The sequence below is a fragment of the Gopherus flavomarginatus genome, chromosome 1 (assembly GCF_025201925.1).
Source record: "Gopherus flavomarginatus isolate rGopFla2 chromosome 1, rGopFla2.mat.asm, whole genome shotgun sequence".
Classification (NCBI taxonomy): domain Eukaryota; kingdom Metazoa; phylum Chordata; order Testudines; family Testudinidae; genus Gopherus; species Gopherus flavomarginatus.
This window is the reverse complement of record NC_066617.1, coordinates 324,218,915-324,243,171: the sequence shown is the minus strand read 5'-3', so window position 1 is coordinate 324,243,171 and position 24,257 is coordinate 324,218,915. Positions and strand designations below refer to the sequence as shown.

Below are 24,257 nucleotides of genomic sequence, written 5' to 3'. Positions count from 1 at the left end.
TGTAGCTGGGAGGGAACATACATTATCCAGATCAATAAATGTGTTATCAAAGCCTTATAGATTGTAGTGTAATACTCTTTATCTTAAAAGGAGCATTTAATTCATGAAGATGGACTCAATTATGAAGGATTTTGTTTAGAAAGTTTTTATTTTGTTTTAATTTAGGGAATTAGTAGAAGAACTTCACCCATTAATGAAAGAAGCCCTAGAAAGAAGACCAGAGGTTAGTTCAAGAAATGAGATTTGTTTATTTAAATTGCAACATGAAGTTAAAAGTAGTAAATATGTTTCTTTAAAAAAAAAATCAGAAAGACATCCTATTGGTAACTCTAGCTTGATATTTAATAAAGGCACTTTTCAATAAGAAAAAATTAGAAAGCAATTCCATTTAAAACTGAATTTAAATGGATTATTTAAAATTAATTTATTGTGTAAAATATACAGTTCATAAATTTGTATTTACATTTTTTAGAGGAGGAACAAGTTAGTTAAATACAGTGGCACCTCTTCATGGTGAATTTAGATATAGTGAAATCCCACTTAGAATGGTGAGGGGAAAAGATATTGTAACATGACTGAGCCACAACCGTGTTTCACAACAGCGTTGGAAATGTGGTTTATCTCTGTAGTATAAACAGGTCTTACCAGGGACTTCAGTTTCCGTTAGCCCTTGTCTACACTGGAAAGCTGCCCTGCTTTAATTCTACTGGTATAGTTCTAGTTCTGTAACCTCCAGCCCCCACAGTGTGGATGCAATTAAATTTATATAAATAAAATAAAATTGCTTATAGCAACATAACTTTATATTGATATAACTACATCCGCACTAGGGATTGTATTAGTATAACTATATTGATAACAATCACACCCCTAAACAAAATATTTATGCTGGTACAACTTTCAAGTGTAGACTGCCCCTGCACTCAGGGAAAATATAACTTTTAATGAGGTTTTCCTATATTGACTGCAAATTCCACTACTAAGTGCAATGACTGGTCTTATCACTTTCCCTTGATTTTTTTCTAATTTAGAGCAATAGGAAGAGGGGAAGGAAAGGGAAGACATACTTTCTGGTGTTCACTGGAAGACAAGATAAGACAAAACAAGTCATCTTTGTAGCTCCCTTCACTCCCAAGAAGTGGGAGTGAAGTGGAAGCTGCACTTCCAGCTAGGTTAACCAGATATCCTGATTTTATAGGGACAACCGCGGTATTCAGGGCTTTGTCTTATGTGGGTGCCTATTATCACCCACCCCCATCACCCTACTTACAGCGGTTCAGGCAAAGAGCAGGCCTTGCCAACTGACTTCACATTTGTCAGGAGCAAAGCAGGGTTTTTTCTACAGGTGAAGGAGAGTTCCTTGGAAGTGTTAGGTGAAGAGAAAGCCTTGGGGTTCTGAGACACTTTAAATCACACTTTCTCCTAGTGAAAGTATAAAATACAGGAGAGAGTTTATGAACTAAGATTACCATGTTGATGCTCACTTTCAAAGATCCAAGAGGCAGCATTCTTGGATATCATATGATATTATTTCAGCACATAAAGAAAGTGTGTTTTCAGCACCAAAACTTGAATATTAAAAGTTATTTTTGGTCCAGACTTTCAGGAATATCATGTCCACTTTTTTCTCATGGACAAATATGGCTATAAATTGTTATTCAAGAATTGTTTAGAAAGTTAGAAATGTGAACATACCTGTGTTGTTATGTAAGCATACCTGCACTATGATACACACAAATGTAGTAGTGCTCCATCATAAGCAAATACATCAGTATATTGCTTTGCTTTAAACACTGCTTCAGTGACCTGGCTGGCATTAGTTCGATGTCTGCACCTCCACATGTATTATGTATCTCTTTTTTAACCCCAAGAATAAGAAACGCCGTGAGCGCCGAGATCTGCTGAGACTGCAGCTATTGCGAATTTTTGAATTGCTTGCTGATGCTGGTGTTATAAGTGACAGGTAACACTGTTTTATATGGAAGAATTTCCACTGGTGATGTCATCATTCTCTTTGTTAGTAGCTTCTTTGAACAATTATAAAATATACAAAATATGTTTTTTTTAAATAAGCGACTATGGAAGCTTCAAATCTGTGTTTAAAGATTATAATGTATTACGTTGCAAGTTAAATGCACTGTCATTCATATTGAAATGTTCAACTTTTCTTTATCCTAGTACAAATGGAGCCTTAGAGAGGGATACTTTAGCTCTTGGAGCCTTGTTCTTAGAGTATGTTGATCTAACTCGCATGCTGCTAGAGGCTGAAAATGATAAAGAAGTTGAAATTCTTAAGGACATGAGAGCACATTTCAGTGCCATGACTGCCAACTTGATTCAGTGTGTTCCAGGTATGATATATTACCTCATTATATTATGCAACTACATTTAACACATGTGGAAGTACAATTGATATATTAATTCACTGTTTAATTTTTCTGGTTTTCTCTTTATAAGCCACGCTTCATAAGGTTGTTTTGTAGCAAATATTAGAGGGAATTTGGGCAACTGAATACAGAATTCTCTCAAGAATCAAAACAAAAAACATTGCAAAGCTTGCAGTGCACCTATATAAGACTCTTCTCTTTCTAAGCCCAGCAAATGAACCATACACAGCCTGCTGCAGCTCCAGATTTCTTTTACATAGGACTTTATCCTGCAACCTTTGAAGTGTCAAAATTTTATTAACTTCATGGGAACTCAGTCAGGCTCATAGAAAAGAAAAAAATCTCTACTGATAGCTGCAGAAATTGTTTTTTCAATTTTAAACATGTAGTGGAAAACTTGCTTCCAGTTGTACCCCATTTCAGCAAAACTCCCTTTGGCCTTTCTTACAGCAACAGATTGTTCATATCTGCTCTTGCTTTCCTATATTATTATAATATTGCCATATACTCATGCATTGTGTGTGTTGCAAGGCTGGTTTTAAAGTGTAAAGTAATTCTATTAGCAAACAAAGTAAAAAAGTCTGCTTCAAAAGGCTCCACCTAACTAATAGAAACTAAAATATGAAAGCTAGCTCGCTCCCAATACATTTGCTGTTTACAGAATATTTGACAGACAACATCAACAGGCGTACCAAAGAGTAGGAAGGCAGGAATGTAGAAGAACTAGGGAAAGAGAAAGGAGACTACATATTAACATAGGCCAGAAACGTGCACAACTGGATGGTTTCATGATTTGGTTGTTTTCAGGTGTATGATATATGTAACATATATAAGAGATGTACAAGATAAGGAAAAGAAGTCTATAGTGACCATCTGTAGTTGATCCTGCTCCCATTCCAATCAATGAAAAAATCCCATTAATTTGAAATGTGCCATCTCATTAACTGTTATCAGTGGACAATTTACTGAAATCCTTTTTTCTGTTCCCATCCTTATAAGGTTTGTGTGAGAAATTACTCAGTAGTGAATATTTGCAAAGGTATTCCTCTTTGCATGTATTCTCATTGTGTTTATAATCTAGTGTGCATTATCTATAGTAATTATATCTCTATGATCTTTGCACATTGAAACCGCCTTTTTATATGTTCTGCAGAAAGCCAACAATAACTATTAGTTTATTAATTCAAAATTTCTTTACAAAAAGAGAGTTATCTTTCTGTTAACAAGGAGATGTTAAAACATGGCAAAAACTAACAAAGCCATAATATGTAATTCCTCGATAAACACATTTTCATTGTCAGCTTCCATTATCTTTAGATAATTGTAAATATTGACTTTCAATTTTTATTGGTTAGCTAGACTAGACTTTGAGGTTTTATCTTCTTTGGATGTGGGGTGAAACAGTCCACCAGTAGCAGTGCCCTGCCTCTTTCTAGTTAACCAGAAATGCCTTTTTAATAGTGTACTCTATTGGTTCAGTGTGTCCCCTCTTAACCAGCTGGGAGGCCTGTGCATTAATTTCTGTGGTTAACAGGCCCTGTGACTGAGCAGAAATAGTTCTAGTCTAGGGGTCGGCAACGTCTGGCATGCTGCTCGCCAGGGTAAGCACCCTAGCGGGCCGGGCCAGTTTGTTTAACTGCCGCATCGGCAGGTTCGGTGGACCGCAGGTCCAACTGGCCGCGGTTCGCCATCCCAGGCCAATGGGGGCGGCGGGGCGAGCTTACCCTGTTGAGTCACATGCCAGAGGTTGCCAACCCCTGTTCTAGTGTATGCAGTTCCATGTTTTTATTGGTCTTGTACTACTCCCCTCCCTTCCTTATAGCCAAAGGCAAAATGAGTCCAGCAACCTGTCAGTGCAATGGCACTGCTTCAGGAGAAGTAGCAGCAGGAATGAGCTAGGCCTTCTCAAGGGAACTATTTTTTATCTGGATAATGCAGAACTTAAACCTTTTTGTCATTTCTTTCTCGTATGGATTTTCCCTTTTCACTGGGCTAGGAAAATTTTCTCTTGTTCATTTCAGCCCCACAGGGTGAATTTCTGCTCTGTTTAATTGTGTATTGCACATTGCTATCTGAAATTCCTATTTCTGGGCTGGCACACAAGGATGTTGAAGAATGGTAATTTCTTCCCCATTAAATTAGTTTCTCCCTAGTCTGTGTCTGCGATCTGAGAGATCCTATCTCCTATCCTGTTTTGAGTTGGAAGAATTTTGAAAACTTCTGAATTTTTTCGCACTTTTTTTTTTTTAGCATTAATAGATATTTTTCTTTTGCTCAGGAACTGTCTTAGCATTTGAGTTAGCCTACCAAACCTCTTTATAAGGGAATGATATGATAAAAGCTTTGCTCTATTTCCTATCTCCACCTGTTACTATAGTAGGACAGCATATATCCACTATTAGTGCTTATGCTGAAAGACCTGGAAATACCAAGCAGGTAGAAGTTTACCATAAAAGAAGTACGTGAGACAGTGAATTCCAAATCCCTGATTCTAAAGTTAGTTGTACACAGACATGATTATAAAATATAAACACATGTTCATTCAAAGCATTAAGGCTCTTCAAAATAAAATGTGTCTTATTAACTATATTAGGTTATCAAAAGATGTTTAGCTACTTTGGACGAAGTGTATCCTCAAATATAAGGAAAGACTTCCTATTCATGGAAGTGTGAAATTCATATGCTATCACTACTGCCGTTGGGAGAGGGCACTGACTGATTCTTTCTATTGTGTTTATTTTACTTTAGCAAGCCATGAAAAATTTTATTTTTATTCCCTTAGTTCACCATCGGAGATTTCTATTCCCTCAGCAAAGCTTGAGGCACCACCTTTTCATCTTATTTAGTCAATGGGCTGGACCTTTCAGTATTATGTTTACACCACTGGATCGTTACAGTGACAGAAATCACCAGATTACAAGATACCAGTATTGTGCGTTAAAGGTATAACATATTTTCTTTCCACTATGCAAAGTGATCTATTCAATAATACAAATTACAACAACAAATCCTAAGATTAGACATTTAAAAGAAGCAAATATCATGGTTATTTGTTTCCTTTTATTTAAAGTAATTGATTATTTTGAGAGAGAGAGATCTATAAAGTTAAAAATTCCTATTTTTCTTTCCAAAATTATAATCTAAAGTCATTTCTTGTAGTTTACTTCTATTTTGCCCACATAGAGTGAAATTTTGTTTTATTATTTAGATTTTCAGTAAGGAAAAGCTCTCACTGACTTCAGTGGAAGCAGGATGTCAGGCCCTAAGATCAAGTGCATTATCAGTTCAGTTCAGAAATACATCGTATTTCCAGAGGACTATATCCTGCACTTATATGGGGATGTACTCAATAGTTTTAAAAGTCTTGTCCAGCTCTGACAGCTGGAACCCAAGCCCCTAAGTAAACTGGGAAAATAATGTTTTATGTACCAGTATATGCTGCATCAAATGATATAAAACAATTTTAATTTAGACAGAGAATATGATGCTAATGAAATGTTTAATAGGTTTTATAATCTCATTAAGAACAGATTGGCTGAAATGACAAAACACATTTTGAAGAATTTGTAAAGTTCTTATTGCAGAGTGCCTTTAATGTGCTTAATTTTTTAATTCAGCATTTGAATTAGTTAATGCAGTTTTTAATTATAATGAACCTATTTTAATTAATGCAGTTACCTTCTAGATCAATGTAAATGTTGAAATTTAGCAAAAAAGCACTATTTCACTAAAAACAGGTAGCAACTGGAAATGTTTTGCAAGCACAGTCTGTTAAACACATTCACAAATGTTAAATACTTGCCTAATTAACAGATTTCTCTGTATTACTAGGCAATGTCAGCTGTACTCTGCTGTGGCCCTGTATTTGACAATGTGGGTCTTTCCCCTGATGGCTATCTTTATAAATGGCTTGATAACATTCTAGCTTGTCAAGATTTACGAGTAAGTACCTCATCAATAATGTATGTTTTTTAAATGATTTTAAACTCTGTACTTGTTAAATACAGTCCACTCTATGACAGTAGGCTTTGTGACCTTTGTTTTGAACAGAAAACAATAGCTCTGTGCAGTATTCAATTACAAATTCATAATGAACCGTATCACAATAACATTTAAATAGTAAAAGGAATTGTATTATTTCAGGACACACAGTTTATGTAGCATACTAAAGTAAACAGGATTCTGTTATGAGATTTACACTGGTTTGCAGCAATATTTTAGGTTTTTCATCCATTACTAATCCAAAGGTCAAGGAGAGTATGATCTCAAAAAGTATTTATATTTCTGTTTGGAGTATTTCCATCCCACCTGCTTCCAGGCCTTGTGAAGTAAGAATATAAAATCATTTCCTGCTCAGTAATATAGCTGCTGGTGAGGCAAATCTGAGTGAGTCAATGTGAGTGGGCAGATCTTCAGAGGGCAGCAAAAAACTACTCATTTTAGGAAAAAGTAAGGCCAGAGAATTGGAAGATGAGTCTTTACCTTATATCCTGGATCTGTAACAACCAAATATTTATTGACTTGTTAGTGTTTGAAAATAACTCCATGAATACTAATTTGATAGATTATTTTTGCATTTAAAATGATTCTGCCCTAAAGACATTTCTGGTTAGATGATAAAGGGAAGAGAGACTTTCTGCCCTGATGTCAGAAACACTCAGAAAAGTTAAGCCAAATCAACTAAAGGTGTGAAGCTCAAGCACATGAAATCCCATGTGGATGCTCTCATTCAGAAGTAAAGTGGCCTAAATTCACTGTAGCTTAATCTTCCTCCATTTACCATGAAGGTATTTATATGCTGTAATTAAGTCACCTGTAAGTCTTCTTTTTGATAAACTGCCAGATTGAGTTCTTTATGTCTCTCATGATAAGGCACTTTCTCCAGCCCTCGAATAATTGTTGTGGCTCTCTTCTGCATCCTCCCCAATTTTTCTATATCCTCTTTACAATGTGGAGACCAGAATTGGATGCAGTATTCCAGTACTGGTCTCACCAATGCCATATACAGAGGTAAAAATCACTCACTGTTCCCCTATTTGTATATCCAATGATCTCAATATCCCGTTTTGCGACAGTATTGAACTGAGAGCTCATATTGAGGTGCTTGTCCACTATGACCTCTAGATTCTTTTCAGAGTCACTGCTTTTCAGGATACAGTCCCCCATTCCATTCTGTAGGTATAGGCATTCCTTCTCCTAGATGTATTATTTTGCATTTGACTGTATTAAAATGTGTTTAGTTTGAATGAGCCCAGGTTACCAAGTGATTCAGATTGCTCTGTGTGACTGCCCTGTACACATCATTCTTTACCATTCCACCAATCTTTGTATCATGTACAAATTTTATCAACAGTTATTTTATATTTATTTCCAGATCATTGACGAAAATGTGGAATAGCATCAGTTTTAATACCAATTTCTGCGGAACCCCACTAGAAACACCCCCATTCAATGTTGATTTCGCATTTACAGCTAATTTTTGAGCTTTGTCAGTTAGCCAGCTCTTAATTCATTTAAGGTGTGCTTTATATGTACAGTGTTAATTTTTAATCAGAATATTATGCAGTACTAAGACAAACACCTTACAGAAGTCTACGAAGTTACCTTTATCAACCAAACTTGTAATCTCATCAAAAAATAAATCAAATTTGTTTGACAAGACTTGTTTTCTGCAAAATACTGTTGACTGACTGGTGTTAGTTATATTCTTATCCTTTGTTAATTTAATCCAGTATTAGCTTTTCCATTATTTTGCCTGTAATTGATGTCAGAGTAGCCAATGTATTAGTTACCTGGATCATCCCGCTTTTCTGTTTTGAATACTGGTATAACGTTATCACTCTTCCAGTCTTCTGGAATTTCCCCAGTATTCCAAGATTTATTAAAAATGAACATTACCAGGCCAGAGATTTCCTGAGCTAATTCTTTTATAACTATTGAGTACAAGCTATTGGACCTGCTGATCTAAAAAGGTTTATCCCTTATAGATGTTATCTAACATCCTCCTCAGTTGCTAATGAACTCAAAAGTACTTCTTCATTATCATATGATATAAGTACTTCATCCTGCTTCTTTCCAAATGCAGATCAGAAATATTTGTTGAATGCTTATTGTCACAAACACATCTGCTTTTTGTGCATCATTAATAATTTTTCCATCTCAATTAAATAATTGAATGATTGCAAAGATTTCTGTTGCTCCTAACATCTAAACATTTCCTTATTGTCCTTAGCCCAGCCAAACATGGATTTTTCACTGATGTTTTTATCTTCCTTTTCAATTTTTGTACTTCATAATGTCTAATTTATATTGATTGATATCTATTTCCCCCTTTTTTCAATTGATACATATTGTTTTTTTTTATTTCTAATTGCTGCTTTCACTTTACTGCTGAACTAAGATTGGCTTTTAGCCAAGATTGTTCTGTTTCTTGATTGTGTAACCATGGCTTTTTGCCATCTAATAAATTCTTCTGAAAGAATTCCAAGTTTTCATTCACATTTTTCTGTCTAAATTTTTCTTACCAGTCAATTTCATTGATAATTTCCTCAGCGGTGAGATCTTAGCCCTTTTGAAGCTCCAAGTATATATATTACGGGTGGGACTATCCTCTGTTTGCTCCTGTTGAATGTAATCACGTCATAACCATTCATCCCTAGACAACCACTAACCTCCAGTCCAATGGTTAATTTCATGCATCATATGTGAGATCCAAAATAGTGTTACTTTATCTTGGGTGCAATACCTTTTGTGTTAGAAAATTGTTGTCTGTAATTTTTAGAAATTCTAATTATGTTTTACAATTGACTGCATGAGATCCCCAGCATTTCTCTCCCAAATTGAAGTGCCCCATAACAACATAGTTTTTCTGTCCACACATTGTAGATGAGGAAAGCCACTGAGGGGATTTATGGACGGGATGCTAAATGGTCAGAGCTGCAGGGGAGGGGAAAAAGTACCTTCCCTCCTGTGATTAGTTTTTCACCATCAGTACTTTAAATTACCAGTTGAAAATCAGTACATATAAAGGATGCATTAAGTCACAAAAGGCAAATTGTCACCATTTAATGGGTAAGGAAACCCAACCAGAGTAAAATCTTAGGTAGTCTTCTTGTTTGTTTGTTTGTTTGTTTGTTTGTTTGTTTGTTTGTTTATTATGTTCCCTTTATGCTAAACTCAACCTCGGGTGTTTAAACTGAATATTAGCGTGAGTCTAGCCTCATTTGGTGACAAAATCTCAATAATAATAATAATATTTTTTCTGCTTCTACATTAGCTGCAATGGAAGAAACACAAAGATGTAGTCCAAACTTAATCCTTTAAGTAAACAAGCATGAATAAATTTAGCCTCACAGCACTCCTCTGAGGTAGAAAATTAGCAGTATCTCTGTTCTACAGGGTGTATAGCAAGGACACATGGATGTTACCAAGTGTGAGCCAACAAATGTGTGTTAAAGCTGGGAATACAACTCAGATGTCCTGACACACTGGTCTTGGCCTTAATCATAATATTATGCTTCAACCCTTATTTTGAAGGTCTATTTTAAAAAATATATTTAACATATATGGGTTTTGTGCAAGATGTTTTTATGAAGTGCGAACTATTCAAAACTGAGTTAAATCCCATGCTGTGGTATATATAAAAGGCATTTATGGTAAACTCGCCACTTTATTTTTCTCCGTAGTGTGCAATAAACATGGTCCTTTTTTATTTTCCATTTAAAAGGCAGATTAGTCTTGTCACTTTGTGTCTATCTTCCTGAATAATTTTAAGAAACCTTGGGAGGATCTTTTTTGTTTTTTTACAAAAAATAATAATTGCCATTCTGTGTGTATTCAGGTTCATCAGCTTGGATGTGAAGTTGTAGTCTTGTTGCTGGAACTAAATCCGGACCAAGTAAATCTTTTCAACTGGGCTATAGATCGGTGTTATACTGGATCATACCAGCTTGCTTCTGGATGTTTCAAAGCCATTGCGACTGTGTGCGGAAGCAGGTATTAATAAACCTAGAAGTAGACTGTCCCTGAGGCAGTTAATGTGAAATAAGATCAGGGCTGCTATTTCTAAGATGTTTACACACTAGATATTTTGTGTAATCCTACTTGTTTCTGTTGGAAACAGATTCTAAATGTTCTTTTCCATTACATTTAAAAATAATGGTTGAAGCTGTGTCTGCTGTTGGTTGCTGTATTGCCCTGGGTTGCATGCTATGAAAGACACAGAAAAAAACTCATGTGTGTGTGAACGGGAACAGTGAAGCATCTGCATAGCCAAATGTTGTGCTGCCTTAGAACATCCACTGAATAACAGTCCTCTCTGGGACTTTGCAGCAAACAGGAGAAAAGGGACCAGATCTGGGGCCAGGTGCAAAAAGTTTGGAAGAGCATCTCTTACCACCTGAAATGCTTCTGCAAACATGCTTATTTATACTGACAAAGTCAGCACAGTATTGGGGGAAGGTTAAAAAAATAATCTCTGCCTTGCCTATGTATGTGATCAAGTCTGCAAGGGAGTTTCCAGGGTGTTGAGCAAGTTCTATATGGAACTGCCGCTAGCATTCACATGTAATGTGTTTTTACGCAATGTATTGAGGCTACACTTCCCTGTCACTCTCTTACAGGACTGAGGCACATTTTTTGAGCATGTGATAAGTTGCCCCTTGTAGTCTCCTGTTGCTGTGTAGGCGTTTGAACTTCCGACCCTTTGATGCACAGAAAGATGAAATAGGGCTAAAACTTTTTATTTGTTACACCATTTTTAAACCTAGTGCCAAAACAATTTTTGATGGATTTTTCCAATACTTTCAGAGTAAATAATATGAAAATAAATGTTTTCTATGTTCTCATTTGCCAGACAGTTACTTTTGTCCTTTTCCTAACTGCTCTTGGATTTGACCTGAGTTTCCTTACCTTTTGTTTTCGGATTAGCGTGATCAATGATGTTAATAGAGTGGGAGCACAAAACACTGATTTTTTGTATAGGTCCTGCATAAACATTTTTGTTTTGTTTTGTTTTTTTCTTAGTATCTTTTCAGGATTAAAGTGGAAAAGAGGTTTAACAGTTATTTTGAAATAAAGGATAGCTTTCATCTGATTAGGCATTTGAAGTGCTGCTATATTTTAGTCTGAGATTTCTTGACAAAACAGTTTACTGATCAGTATGTTTTGAGAGGGTAATGTGTGGGACAGTGCAAAGCAAAACATGCTAAGTATTTTAGAATTTGGTATATCTGTAAAAAAAACTCTATTTTGTTCTTATAGAAACAGCTGCAAGTACAAGCTGCATTACCCTGAGATTTAAAAAGTATGATTGGAATTTTATGCTTGTAGTTTTAGTAGCTTCTGAGATTCAGTTTTGCTATCTTAAAAGAAAACACAATAATACTAGCCCTTCACCTACAGTCTTTTCTCCTCAGATTTTTATTAGATAGGACTAAAGACCCTAGGAAAGGGTTTCATTTATGTGTCATTGGCAATAGTTAAAAATGCATGATCACTTTCAAGAAGAAACTCATATTTCTGCCTATTTGGGGAGCTAAGTGAGAGTTTAGCTAATACTAAACACTGGTTGGCAATTTCCCATATTCCATCCTTCCCTCCGTTAGCAATAAGTGTAGGGGGACCTCCACTTAATCCAGTTGTAAATAAGCAATGTAGTATTGCATAACTTATGCCTCTCTTTCCACAAAAAATCCTCTCCATTAAAAAATTGAGTTTGTCCCAGCCCATGGTCTCCCATGCTACATTTCTATTGTGATACGCTAAATAATGTGTTCTGGAGTTTCACTAATCATATCCCTACAGACTGGAATACTGGAGTAATTGAAAACATTTATTTACAGTTTTTTCTGTTTCTTATGTCCTTTGGCAACAACTTGGCCAGTGGCATTTTGATGATGAAGTGGGAAGGACAATTGATATCTTAGTAAGTTAAGACTTTTTCCTTGAGGCAAAACTATAAAGCCTCCATCATATTACATAAGAGAGGCTACAGGTTAGGTATCTGAATCTCTATTTATGTACATTAAAAAAATTAGAACACTTATTTAAGAAGTAGGAAATTGCTAGATGCTCACCATTTTGAAAATTATACCACTTATTTAGGTGTCTAAATATGGATTTAGTTGACTAATGGTAGCACCACAAATTTGCAAATATTGACCAAACCAGTTCATATGATTGTCAAATTCATTTGAGGAGGCCTATGCCAGATAGCCAGTGTTCTTTATTTTTAACTACATTTATTTATTGGCCATTTTACCGCTATTTTTCATGTAGCTTAGTTCTTTCTATTTTGTATCAATGTACTCTACAATATAATTCTTCTGTTAATGTCATCTTGTTTTATCCTAATCTTTAGATTTTTGTGTTGGATTCTCTTAGGCATGCCTTTGTAACTCTTGATAGTTTCCTCTTTCAAGATGCTCCCTCAGATGGGGATTATTTGAACTTTGTGAACTGTGGGAGGGACCAGGTTGGGGAAGGACCAGAGAGACTGACATGGAGCAGCAGAGCTGGGGTACACTAGTATGTGGATGTAGTAAAGATGTCCCCGAAATCACTCTGTGTCCATCCAACAACCCAGCAGCCTTTGTCTACACTAGGTAATTTAGGACTTGCATTTCACTGCCACAGCATCTCAACTGATGATAACAATGTAGACAGGATTCAGGTATTTTTTACCACCATGTTGTCTATCCTAGTCTCGGTGGTAAAAACCTCCTGGATCCTGTCTACATTATAGCTTCTGCCATTGCTTCCACTGGTGGAGCTGCAGTGGTGGTGAATTTTGGATCCTAAATCTGCATGTGAAGACTCAGCCTAATAGACAAGATAATGAAGAAGGTTGTAGGTCAGTTACTGAACGTGGTTAAGATCATATCTATGTTACAATTTGGAACAATCTCATAAGTAAGTCTGGAGAGAACACTCTGTAATCAGATCCTCTGACTCATTTGTAATTGTAGTGTAAACAGGCCCTTAGTTCTGTATTTGTTATGGTCAAAGTGATAGATATACAAATTCCACAATTTTATGTTGGCTAAAACTAAGGTAGTGTATTTGCATATCTTCTTGGAAAAAGGGAGAAATCTCTAATCTAGATTTGTGCAAGACCAAATAACATTACATGGAAAATTGCCTTTCTAGCAATAGTCCCTTCAGGACCCTGCTCTTATTTATCCACTCTATACTAAATTTTGAATACCTAGGATGGTGGAATTTCTTCAGCAAGAGCTTGTCACTTGTTGTGCCAATACAGTCCCATTCTTCATGTTTATCCTTCATGAACTTTTCAATTTGATAGAGAGTTCTCTTTAACTTTAATGTCTGGGAATGTGAATGTTGAGGAATAGATCCTTTTCCAGAATAGGCTATTTTAACTGTCAGTGGAATTGCTTCATGAATATTTTATCCCTGGAAACTCTCTGTCCAACCATCTTTGCTCTTGGGAGTTAATTTATAAAAAATTAGATACTATATTTAAAAAGAATTTAGGTTTATGGAATAGGCAATTGCAGTGCATTCCTAATTATTGTATCAAGATAATTGTCCATCCCTTCCTCACCAGATGACCACTTGACTCAGGAGTATGTATCATCAGTAAATAACTCCCTTTCCTATAGGCTGGTGGAGAAGTGGAAAACCCAGAAATGATGTTTTTCTTTAGCTCATTATTACACATAGGAGATCAGAGTGAATTTAAGCTGAGATTCTAATGTTGACAAAAATGTACTATTTATTCTTCCAGGAACTATCCTTTTGATATAGTGACACTTTTAAACCTAGTGCTATTCAAGGCATCCGACACCAACAGAGAGATTTATGAAATTTCCATGCAACTTATGCAGGCATGTATCAGCTACTTAAAAAAAATATCCTTTAAAACAGTAACCAAATGCAAGTGGCCCTATCATTGTTTTCACCATGAACTTCTTACCATATATTACAGTTTGATTGGGGTGTTTTACTTTTTGTTTTGAAACCTCAATTAGGCACTACAGTAATAAATATAGTAAATAATAATAATCATAAATGCTGCAGTGATTACTTGTATAAACATTTAATGGAAATGATTATTTATAATATTTCTGCAACTTGGAAATTTTACTGTGAAACATGTAGACCTTTATGTAATTTTTTTAATCTGTTAACGTTGAAATGTGAAAGTTTTGTGCACTAATGAAATCTTGTCACTTCATTGCCCCCTTTCTTCTCTTCCCTAGATTCTTGAGGCAAAGCTTTTTGTTTATTCAAAGAAAGTTGCTGAGCAAAGACCTGGCAGTATCCTGTATGGTACACATGGCCCGTTACCACCTCTTTACAGTGTATCATTGGCACTTCTTTCATATGAGCTAGCAAGGATGTATCCTGAGCTCACGCTTCCACTTTTTTCAGGTACCTGTCTATTGATATTTTTTTTAATGTTTTCAATATTTGTTTTTTATGTAGTGTACAAATGGTGGCCTGTTCGTGTATTTCAAGTTGTGAATAACAATTAGATTGATATTTCTGTTCTATTGATATTTCTGATATTCCAATTCTATTGTAGTAAAATTAAGCAAAATGCTTTGTAATTAGATACACAATTGCCTGCAGACATATGCAAAGTACAGTGGTTGATATTTAAAAACTCAGGGTATGCAGTCCTTGGGGGTGGACTGGGAAAGGGGCTATGGTCAGGAATGCCGGAACTTGGAGTGCTGGGGGTACGGCAGCATCTCCTGGTTTGAAGTGGTTTCCATCATATACAAGGTTTGCAGTTTTATTCAATGGCTTTCAGCATCCCCACTATAAAAACTGTTCCAATGTCATTGACTGTGGTGATTTTAAGGCAGCTTTGTGTCCTCACAATCCTGGGCTGTTCCCTCACTGGTTAATTCCCTCACTTAAAAATTTGCCCTTTATTTCTAGTCTATACCAGTCCAGCTTTAACTTCCAGACACACACACGACACACCCTGGTGGAGAGGCTGATTTAAGCAATAGATTACGTACCATAATTAGAAGTTCTGCAATTTCATAAGTGAGTTGCTTAAGGATTCTTAGTTAAATACCATCTGATCCTGCTGACACCTCAGTCTCGGACAGTTCCTCAGATTTGTCACCTAGAAAGAATGGTTCAGGTGTGGGAATCTCCCTCACATCATCTGCAGCGAAGACTGATGCAAAGAATTCATTGAGCTTCTACGCATTGTCCTGGTCTTCCTTGAGTTATCTTTTAGCACCTCAATCGTCCAGTGGCCCCTCTCATTGTTTGGCAGGCTTCCTGCTTCTCATATACTTAAAAAAAGTTGCTCTTATTTTTTGTGTCTTTTGCTAGTTGCTCTTCTGATTCTCTTTTGGCTTGCCTAATTGACTTGACTTGCCAGAGTTTATGTTCCTTTTTGATTTTCCTCAGTAGGATTTGACTTTCCATTTCTAAAGGACATCTTTTGTCTCTAGCTGGCTCTTTTACTCTGTTTAACCATGGTGGCATTTTTTTGCTTCTCTTACTCATTTGGGGTATATATATAGTTTGAGCCTTGTTATGGTGTTCTTTCAAAGTTCCCATGCAGCTTACAGGCATGTTACTCTTGTGACTGTTCCTTTTAATTTTCATTTAACCAGCCTCTTCATTTTTGTGTAGTTCCCCTTTCTGAAGTTAAATGCTACCGTGCTGGGTTCCTTTGGTATTTCCCTCCCTACAAAGATGTTAAATTTAATTACATTATGGTCGCTATGAGCAAGCAGTTCAGCTATTTTCACTTCTTGGACCAAATCCTGTATGCCACTTAGGACTAAATCAAGAATTGCCTCCCCTTGTGAGTTCCAGGGCTAGCTGCTTCAAGAAGCAGTCATTAATGGAGTCATTCTCATGATGCCTAGAGTCCCCAGTTGAGATCAGGGCCCCTTTGTTCAGACCTACACCTTGTATAGACACATTGCAAGAGGCAATCCCTCCTCGTAAGAGTTTACGAGACAAGATGGACTGTGGTGGGAGAAACAAGTATTATTTTCTCATTTTTTAGGTAGAGAATTGTGGCACAGAGAAAGTAAGTGGCTTACCTGAGGTCACACAGGAAATCTGTGGGATGACTCCTGAATCCCCCCAGTCCAGTGCCTTAACTACAGGGTCATATTTCCTTATTAATAAATTATGACTTTTTAATGGCATACATTTTGTGTTTATGTGTATTGTTTATTTGTCTATAATATGCACTCACACATACTTTTTATGTCTACAATACTCAGAGTCATTTGTGAATTAAATAGATCTTCACAGATAAGGAGTTAAAACTTTATATTTAGGGCCCTACCAAATTCATGGCCATGAAAAACGTTTCATAGACCATGAAATCTGGTCTGTTGTGTGCTTTTACCCTATACAATACAGACTTCACGGGGGAGACAAGGCTATTTTAGAAGGGTTGTGGTATTGCCACCCTTACTTCTGTGCTGCCTTCAGAGCTGAGCAGCCAGAGAACAATTGCTGTTGGCCGGGCACCCAGCTCTGAAGGCAGCGCCTCACCAGCAGAACCGCAGAAGTAAGGGTGGCAATACCATACCGTGCCTTCAGAGCTAGTCTCCTGGCCAGCAGTCGCCACTCTCCATCTGCCCAGCTCTGAAGGCAGCATCACCACCAGCAGCAGCGCAGAAGTAAGCATAGCAGTACCGCAACCCCCCTACAATAACCTTGCAAACCCCACCCCCCAGAAAAACCTCCTTTTTGGGTCAGGACCCCTACAATTACAACACTGTGAAATTTCAGATTTAAATAGCTGAAATCATGACATTTATTATTTTAAAAATCCTATGACCATGAAATTGACCAAAATGGACCATGAATTTTGTAGGGCCCTACTTATATTGTATTCTGAAGATGTATTTTTTTCTATCATGTATTTTGTTTAGACCTTGTCTTTATTGTTGTTGTCTTCTTCTAGTTTTCTTTTTGAAATACACTAGTTACTAGAGAAATATTATTTATGCTTAGTGATAACCACATGTGTTTTTATACAGTCAATGTATGTAAATGCCTTAAGATTTAGGCCACAGTTAGGAAATATAGACGCTTATGCAACAGTTATAACCAGATATCAGAATACTATAAATATATACAGAACACTACTGAAAATTTTCCAAAATTCTCCAAAAGCTTTTAAAATTCTAGAATAATTTAGTCAGATCTGCCCTATTTTTTGTGTTTGCAAACATTTAGCTGTGTGTGTCTTTACACAGCAATCTATAATAGGTCATGTCTTGAACATGCGTCTTAATTTATATTTCTAAATTCAAAATTCTTACCTCATTTATTTTGCACTTAAGACCTCTGACACGTTGCTTACTAGTAGCTTACATCAAATTAATGTATGTTCCTCCTGCCAATACTTAAATATTTGCGTTTGTGCTTTGATAATATTCCCTTAGTTTGCAGGATTAAGGTCATCAGGTGGCAAAACAGAAACAATCAGTCTTGCTAAGCATGTAATTTTTTCAGTATACGTCTACTTATCTGTATAGACTAATGATTGGTGCTTTTTAATGCTTACTGTTTTAGAGGTAAGTCAACGATTCCCAACAACCCATCCAAATGGAAGACAGATTATGCTTACCTATCTGCTACCATGGCTTCATAACATCGAACTTGTAGACAGCAGACTTCTTCTCCCAGGTTCAAGCCCTAGCACCCCGGAGGATGAAATAAAGGACAAGGAAGGGGAAATAGCTGTCACATATGGACTGAAAGGAAATGGATGGGGCTCTCCGGAGGCCACATCGTTGGTGCTTAATAATCTCATGTATATGACAGCTAAGGTAAAGCAAAACTGTTTTCTGAAATATTCAAGCTATGATATTTTTAAAAATTCAAAAATAATTGAGTTGCATAGTGCAAGCTCAAAAACAAAAGTGTGTCTAGAATTCTTCCCATTGACATTTGACGTTTTGCATGAGCACAAATGCTCACGTTTCTCTGTCTAAATGTGAATTTCATTCTGAGTAAAAAATTGTACAACTTTCTAAGTGATTTAGGAGCCCAAGTCCCATTGAAATGCCATTTCACTTCTGACTGGTTGGTAGGCTCCTGAATCCCTCAGTTGCTTTTGAAAATTGTACTCTACATCTTGTTACTGTGTTTTGCTATTGATTTTGCATGAACTTATGTTGTAAAATAGCATACCTTTAGTTTCTCTTCTAAATGTCTAAATTAATGATATGTTTAGTGCACCTTTTCAAAAATTCCATTTCTGTGCTCTTTACAGTATGGAGATGAAGTTCCTGGGCTAGAGATGGAAAATGTCTGGAATGCCTTGGCCAACAATGAGAAATGGAGCAACAACCTTAGAATAACACTGCAATTTCTAATTAGCTTGTGTGGGGTTAGCAGTGATACCATCCTTTTGCCTTATGTAAGTGTTTGTGTTTTGTTTTATTTGCTGTTGGTTACATTGTATTTTTAAGGAAGAAAACAGCATTTGTAGAAAATGAATTTCTGCTGAAATGAGGTGAGTTGAGAAGAGTAAATGAGCCCAGGTGCTGAAGGCAAACAGATAAAATGTGCCATCAGAGCCTCTCTTTGCACCAGTGGAACTTGGTTTCAAGCAGGGGTAAGCGCCACCAGTAAAAATAGCAGTTTTGTCTAAGTTCAGCTTTGTCAGCGCCAGGGAATAGTGCAACAGTAACTGTGGTTGGCCACTAATTGCTGAAATCATTGTGAACAAACATAAGAACCATTTTTCAGTATCGAACTTACACAACAGATATTCATTTTGTACATACAAAATGTTATGAACATGATAGAAAGGAACTCTTCCAAGTTTAAATAACTTGCATGAAAAATTAACTAAGTTAAAAATATTAAAAGCCTTGAACTTTCCCCAGTAGGCAGCTAGTTTAGACAACCTCTGTGCTAAATTTTGCAAGGGTTTAAAACAGTGAAAAGTTATACATGGAACAGGATAATATATTAATGCTATCTCCAGTATTAGTGTTTGTGCATTTTAAGGATTTAGCTCCAATTCAGGAAAGCACCAATCATGTGCTTATCTTTAAACATATGCTGAAGTCCATCCTTCTTTAACAAGGCTAGGATTTTGAAAGGTGTATGTCAATGGAAGTTGGGTGCCTAACTCCTTTTAAGCATTTTCAAAAATCCCATTGCATAGCACTTAAGAAAATGATAAGACTCCTTTTAGTCAATTGAACTTAAGCATGTGCTTAAGGGCTGTGCTGAGTCAGAACCTTATATCAGTCATTTATGGTGCAATTCAGTATGTCAATTTAAACACTAGTGGAAATTGTAAAGTTTAGCATGTCAGCTTATTCCTTTTTGTTCCCCGCATAGCTGTCATTGGTTACATAACTATTCCTTCTTGTATGTGAGTCAAGTTGTACAATATATTGCTGCTGTTGCTGCCGTTAGAATAAAACAGGTTTTTTTCTGAGTGAAGTAATATAGCTCCACTTCTGTCTGGCTCTTCAGTGGTTGGAAGAAACTGAATCAAAATTTAGGGCTTTTTACTTTTTTCAGCAGAATTACAGTTTCTTATTTGACTGTCCCTATTAGTTCCCATACTAAGAAAATCAGAATCTATCATTACAATGATTACGTTAGTTAAATAGCCTCACAGGTGTGCATGGTTCTTTATAAACAGTTTAAAATGACAGGTGTGCCCTGAGGAGTTTACCACCCATAACAGAGTAAGGAAAACAAAGGATGGGGGAGAGTTTGTGGGAAGACAATAGAGGATCACAAGATGTCCTCATTATTACCTACACATCTTTTTGGTTCCCTTTTATTTTTTAATTTAATATACTAAAATTGTGGACTCTGTCTTTGTGTGATGAAAACTGGATGGTTGTTAGTGCAAGAAAGCTAATCCAAAGAAGAAAAAATTGAAGGAGGATAATGTGGTGCTCCTGGTCAGGAAAAATATTTCAGGTTTAAAAGGTTGGTGTGGGAAAAGGTGCAAAGCTTATGAGAGAAGGAGACCAAGGACCTGATCCAAAGCACATTGAAGTCAGTGAGAGTTTTTTTATTGACTTTAATAGACTTTGAATCAGGCCCAAAAGGAGCATCAAGGTCAGTTGAGTTGACAGGAGTTGTGGAATCTCCTTCACTTGAGGTTTTCAAGAGGAGGCTGGATAGCCATCTGTCTTTGATGATTTAGGCATGACAAATCCTGCATCTTGGCAGGGGCTTAGACCCCTGCGACCCCTTCTAACCCTATGGTTCTATGACAGAAAATGCTGGGAACTGAGGGTAGACTAGAGGCAGGACTGTTACAGTAATCTGATTGATTTTATTAAGGCAGTGCTAGCCAGGACCGGCGCTAGGGGTTTGAACGCCCTACGCGGCCGGCAATTTCGGCGCCCCGCGCGCTGGTCCCGCAGCTCCAGTGGAGCTGCCGCAGTGTTACCTACGGAGGGTCTGGTGTTCTGCGGCTCCGGTGGAGCTGCTGCAGTCATGCCTGCGGGAGGTCCACCGGAGCCGCGCGAGGAGCTGACCGTCCACAGGCAGGACTGCGGCGTCTCCACCAGAGCCTCGGACCAGCAGACCCTCCGCAGGCACCACTGCAGCAGCTCCACTGGAGCTGCCTGCTGCCCCCTCCGGCAAAATGACGTCCACCAATTATTCTGGCACCCTAGGCGATCGCCTAGGCTGCCTAAATGGTAGCGCCGGCCCTGGTGCTAGCCATTTCAAAACACATTCTTTGCTACCTGAGCTATTGAAATGCTTTTTGTGCTCCTCCAGTTTGTGTCTACATAATGCAGCTAAAGAAGGTCAAAAGCACAGGTGTGTTTTAGGCTTTGTCAGCCCAAGATAGATATGCTTTAGTCTGAATATGTATCCAAAGTGCATAGGATACCTGTTGCTTTACATACAGCTTCAAGAGAAAGTAATTAAAGCCCCCATCTAGTAACCTCTGCCATGCTTTGTTTTCTGGAACTGACTTTTTTTCCTTTAGCTCAAATAGCTTATTTACAGAGGTCAGTGATGGCAAATTATTACCATTAAGTAATTCACTGTTTTTGTTTCTGCTTTATTTGTATCTTATAGCCAAGAAATCCAGAGGAGGCATATATCCCCACACACTCTCACAGAGGTTATACGCTCATAGAGAGATATACGTATATTGCTCCTGGGGGAATTCTGCCCCAAAAAATTAAAAATGGTGTGCCAAAAAAATAAAAAGAGTGCACACAATATTTTATAATTTTGCAAGATTCTGTATATTTTATTTGTCAAAATAACACAATACAATCAATCCAGTTTCAGTTATTTTGGTAATTTATTTCAAAATACCTGTCAGCAAGCATGTCTGTAGGAATACAGACAACAAAAAAGATTCCCCCAGGAGTAGAGACTTAAATAAACCTCTACGACAACCCAGTTCCTGTTTCTCTGTTATGCTTTTGTTGGGTGCCTGAGTCTGGGTGTGTCAGTGGGGCACATCGGGGAAAACTCTGTCCCTCTGGTCTTTTGGTCGATTCTCATTTTTTTGCCCTGCCCCTATAGGATTACCATGTAGAGTTTCCCAAACAAAGGACACTGCCAAGAGAAGGGGAGTAGAGGGAGCTGGAGGAGAGAATACTGTTGGAGGGTGCTGGAGCCACATGTGTGTACTGTGAGGGGCTGGAGGCGGCTGTGCGGGGCTCCCCAGCCCAGACACCTACATCCCCTCCCCTCCAGAGTCCAGCCGCTGGGCCAGACACCTGCACCCCCTCCCCCCAGAGCCCAGAAATCCAGAGGAAGAAACAGCCTGATGCTGGTCAGACGGGGCTTGTATGGAGTTTCCTTGACACAGCCTCCTTCCTTCAGGACATGCTGGGAACCGCAGCTGTCAGGAACCTTCCAGCACCCTCTCCCTGTCCCCTTCCAATCAGCAGTGTCCTCTATTTGTGAGCTGGGGAGCCTAGCTCTGCTGGTTCCAGCAGCCCCTGATGGTGGCCAGCAGCTCTGCAGCACCAAATCTTCAAGGGGAAAAATGAAATTCTGTGCATAACATAAATTCTGCGCAAATTCTGCATCACTGCCCACAGCTTCTTTTGGTCACAGTTCCCAGCCAATGGGAGCTGTGCAGTCAGCACTCAGGAGGGGGGCAGTGCGCCTAAGAGCCGAGGGACATGTCACCGCTTCTGGGGAGTTGTGTGGAGCCAAGTAGGGAGCCTGCCAGCCCCGCCAAACCGCCTCCCTTCCTAGCAATAGTGGGGATCCCAGGCCACATGCTGCTGCTTGTCTCCCCAGGCACCAGTGCAGATTCTTGGATGCCTCCGCCCCGAGCACCTGCAGCGGCCCTAGCCCTCCTCCAGACTAGCACATGTTGTGCAGGTCATAGAAATAGGGATATCAGCATTCCTCCTATTCTTCTACATGTGGTCCGAGAGCTGAACATTTTTAATGTAAAAAAAAAAAAAAAGTTTAACATTCCGAAAGCAGCATTCTAGATTTGGGTGAGTGAGTTTGCTGCTAAAGAGAGAGACAGTAAGGATGGTGGCAACCAAGGAGAAGTAATTCCCCAGAGACAATTGCTTGTTAAAACCTGTAGCTACTCAGAATTGTTGTATACAAATTAGACCTGAAATAGCAGTAGTATCCTAGTTAGAAACAAGGAGATCACAATATACTTCAGAGAGCATAGATGAGTCGTGCCTCCCCATACTGGCCAGGGGGTAGGGGGGGCACAATCTAAAGGAAAGGGCACATGACCACCCCATGTGTCTCCTCTGCCCAGTGACTCTCCCCACCTTGTGCCCTGCCCTGTGCCCAGCGCTGTCCCTGCCCCACCAGAGTAACCTGCAGGTAGGGTGACCAGATGTCCCAATTTTATAGGGACAGTCCCAATTTTGGGGTCTTTTTCTTATATAGGCTCCTATTACCCCCCCACCTCCTATCCCGATTTTTCACATTTGCTGTCTGGTCACCCTAACAGGGGGTTGGGTGCTCTGTCCTTCTCCTGCTGCACCTCCCCACCCTCGTCCCAGCACATTGAGCTCTGCTCTCCCTAGCAGCCTGGCGAGGAGCAATACAGAGCTGCTTCTCACGGAGCTGAAGCTGGCCACTCCAGGCAGCTGCCTCAGAGATCCTGGTTGTGGAGATGGTGGCAGTGGGCTGCCCCCACCCAGGCCCGGCTGCGAGGGACAGGGGCCAAGTGAGCTGGAAATGTGCCAGGGGGAAAAGGGGACTGCAGTTCACTCAGTCCCTGTCCCCAACCACCAGACTCAAGCAGCGGGCAACCTTCTGCCACCGCCGCTGCTACCTCCCCTGCCAGGCTGTCTCTCAAGCAGCCACCACACTGCACACAGCAGCAACCCAGAGTGGCAGGCATGCGAAATGTCTGGTCCCCCCCTCCCCTTCCGCTCCCCGCCTAGGCCGGCTGCCAGGGACAGAGGCCAAATGTGCCAGGGGGCAGGCACAGTGGGAGAAGGACAGAGCCCCTCTCCCTCCCCTCCACCCTCCCACCCTGGTAGGCCAAGCAGAAGTCTGTGGGCGGGAGCACTTGACCCCGTATGGCCTTCCTATGCATCATCTATGGCAGAGAACAAAATAATTAGCAACTAAAGATAATACCAACAAATTATTCCTCAACATTCTGGCTTGCAGAATCCAAAAGGCCACATTGCTGCAAGATTATCTATTCGTCTTTACCTTTCTCTGTTTTGGAATCAGTGTGCCTCTGGCCCTCACCAGCTGCTTCCTGCCTTTTGCTGTATGTTCTGGCTCAATGGGCACAAGGCAATGCCTCTAACACTTTACTGGCTGTCTTTTTTAAAAGAGGCAAAGATTGCTTAAAGGTGGCTGGCTGGTTTTTTTTAATTTCTTTTTCTCGTAAGTGTTGTTTTCTTAGTGCAGCTTGGCTTTAGAGGGTGCAGTGCAAGGTTTATAAGTAAG

The 24,257-nt window shown here is 38.7% G+C and overlaps 1 protein-coding gene across 6 annotated transcripts in view; it reads left to right on the top strand.

Annotated features, from left to right (window-relative positions):
- FRY (FRY microtubule binding protein) overlaps window positions 1-24,257 on the top strand; it is a 392,912-nt gene that overhangs the window by 236,275 nt on the left and 132,380 nt on the right. For all 6 annotated transcript variants that reach the window (XM_050937091.1, XM_050937094.1, XM_050937090.1 and 3 more), the window contains 10 exons: window positions 166-223; window positions 1,872-1,963; window positions 2,179-2,351; window positions 5,170-5,330; window positions 6,219-6,329; window positions 10,228-10,382; window positions 14,137-14,236; window positions 14,612-14,783; window positions 17,925-18,181; window positions 18,628-18,774. In XM_050937091.1, coding sequence (XP_050793048.1) covers window positions 166-223; window positions 1,872-1,963; window positions 2,179-2,351; window positions 5,170-5,330; window positions 6,219-6,329; window positions 10,228-10,382; window positions 14,137-14,236; window positions 14,612-14,783; window positions 17,925-18,181; window positions 18,628-18,774 — 1,426 coding nt within the window. The remainder of the gene's footprint in view (window positions 1-165; window positions 224-1,871; window positions 1,964-2,178; window positions 2,352-5,169; window positions 5,331-6,218; window positions 6,330-10,227; window positions 10,383-14,136; window positions 14,237-14,611; window positions 14,784-17,924; window positions 18,182-18,627; window positions 18,775-24,257) is intronic.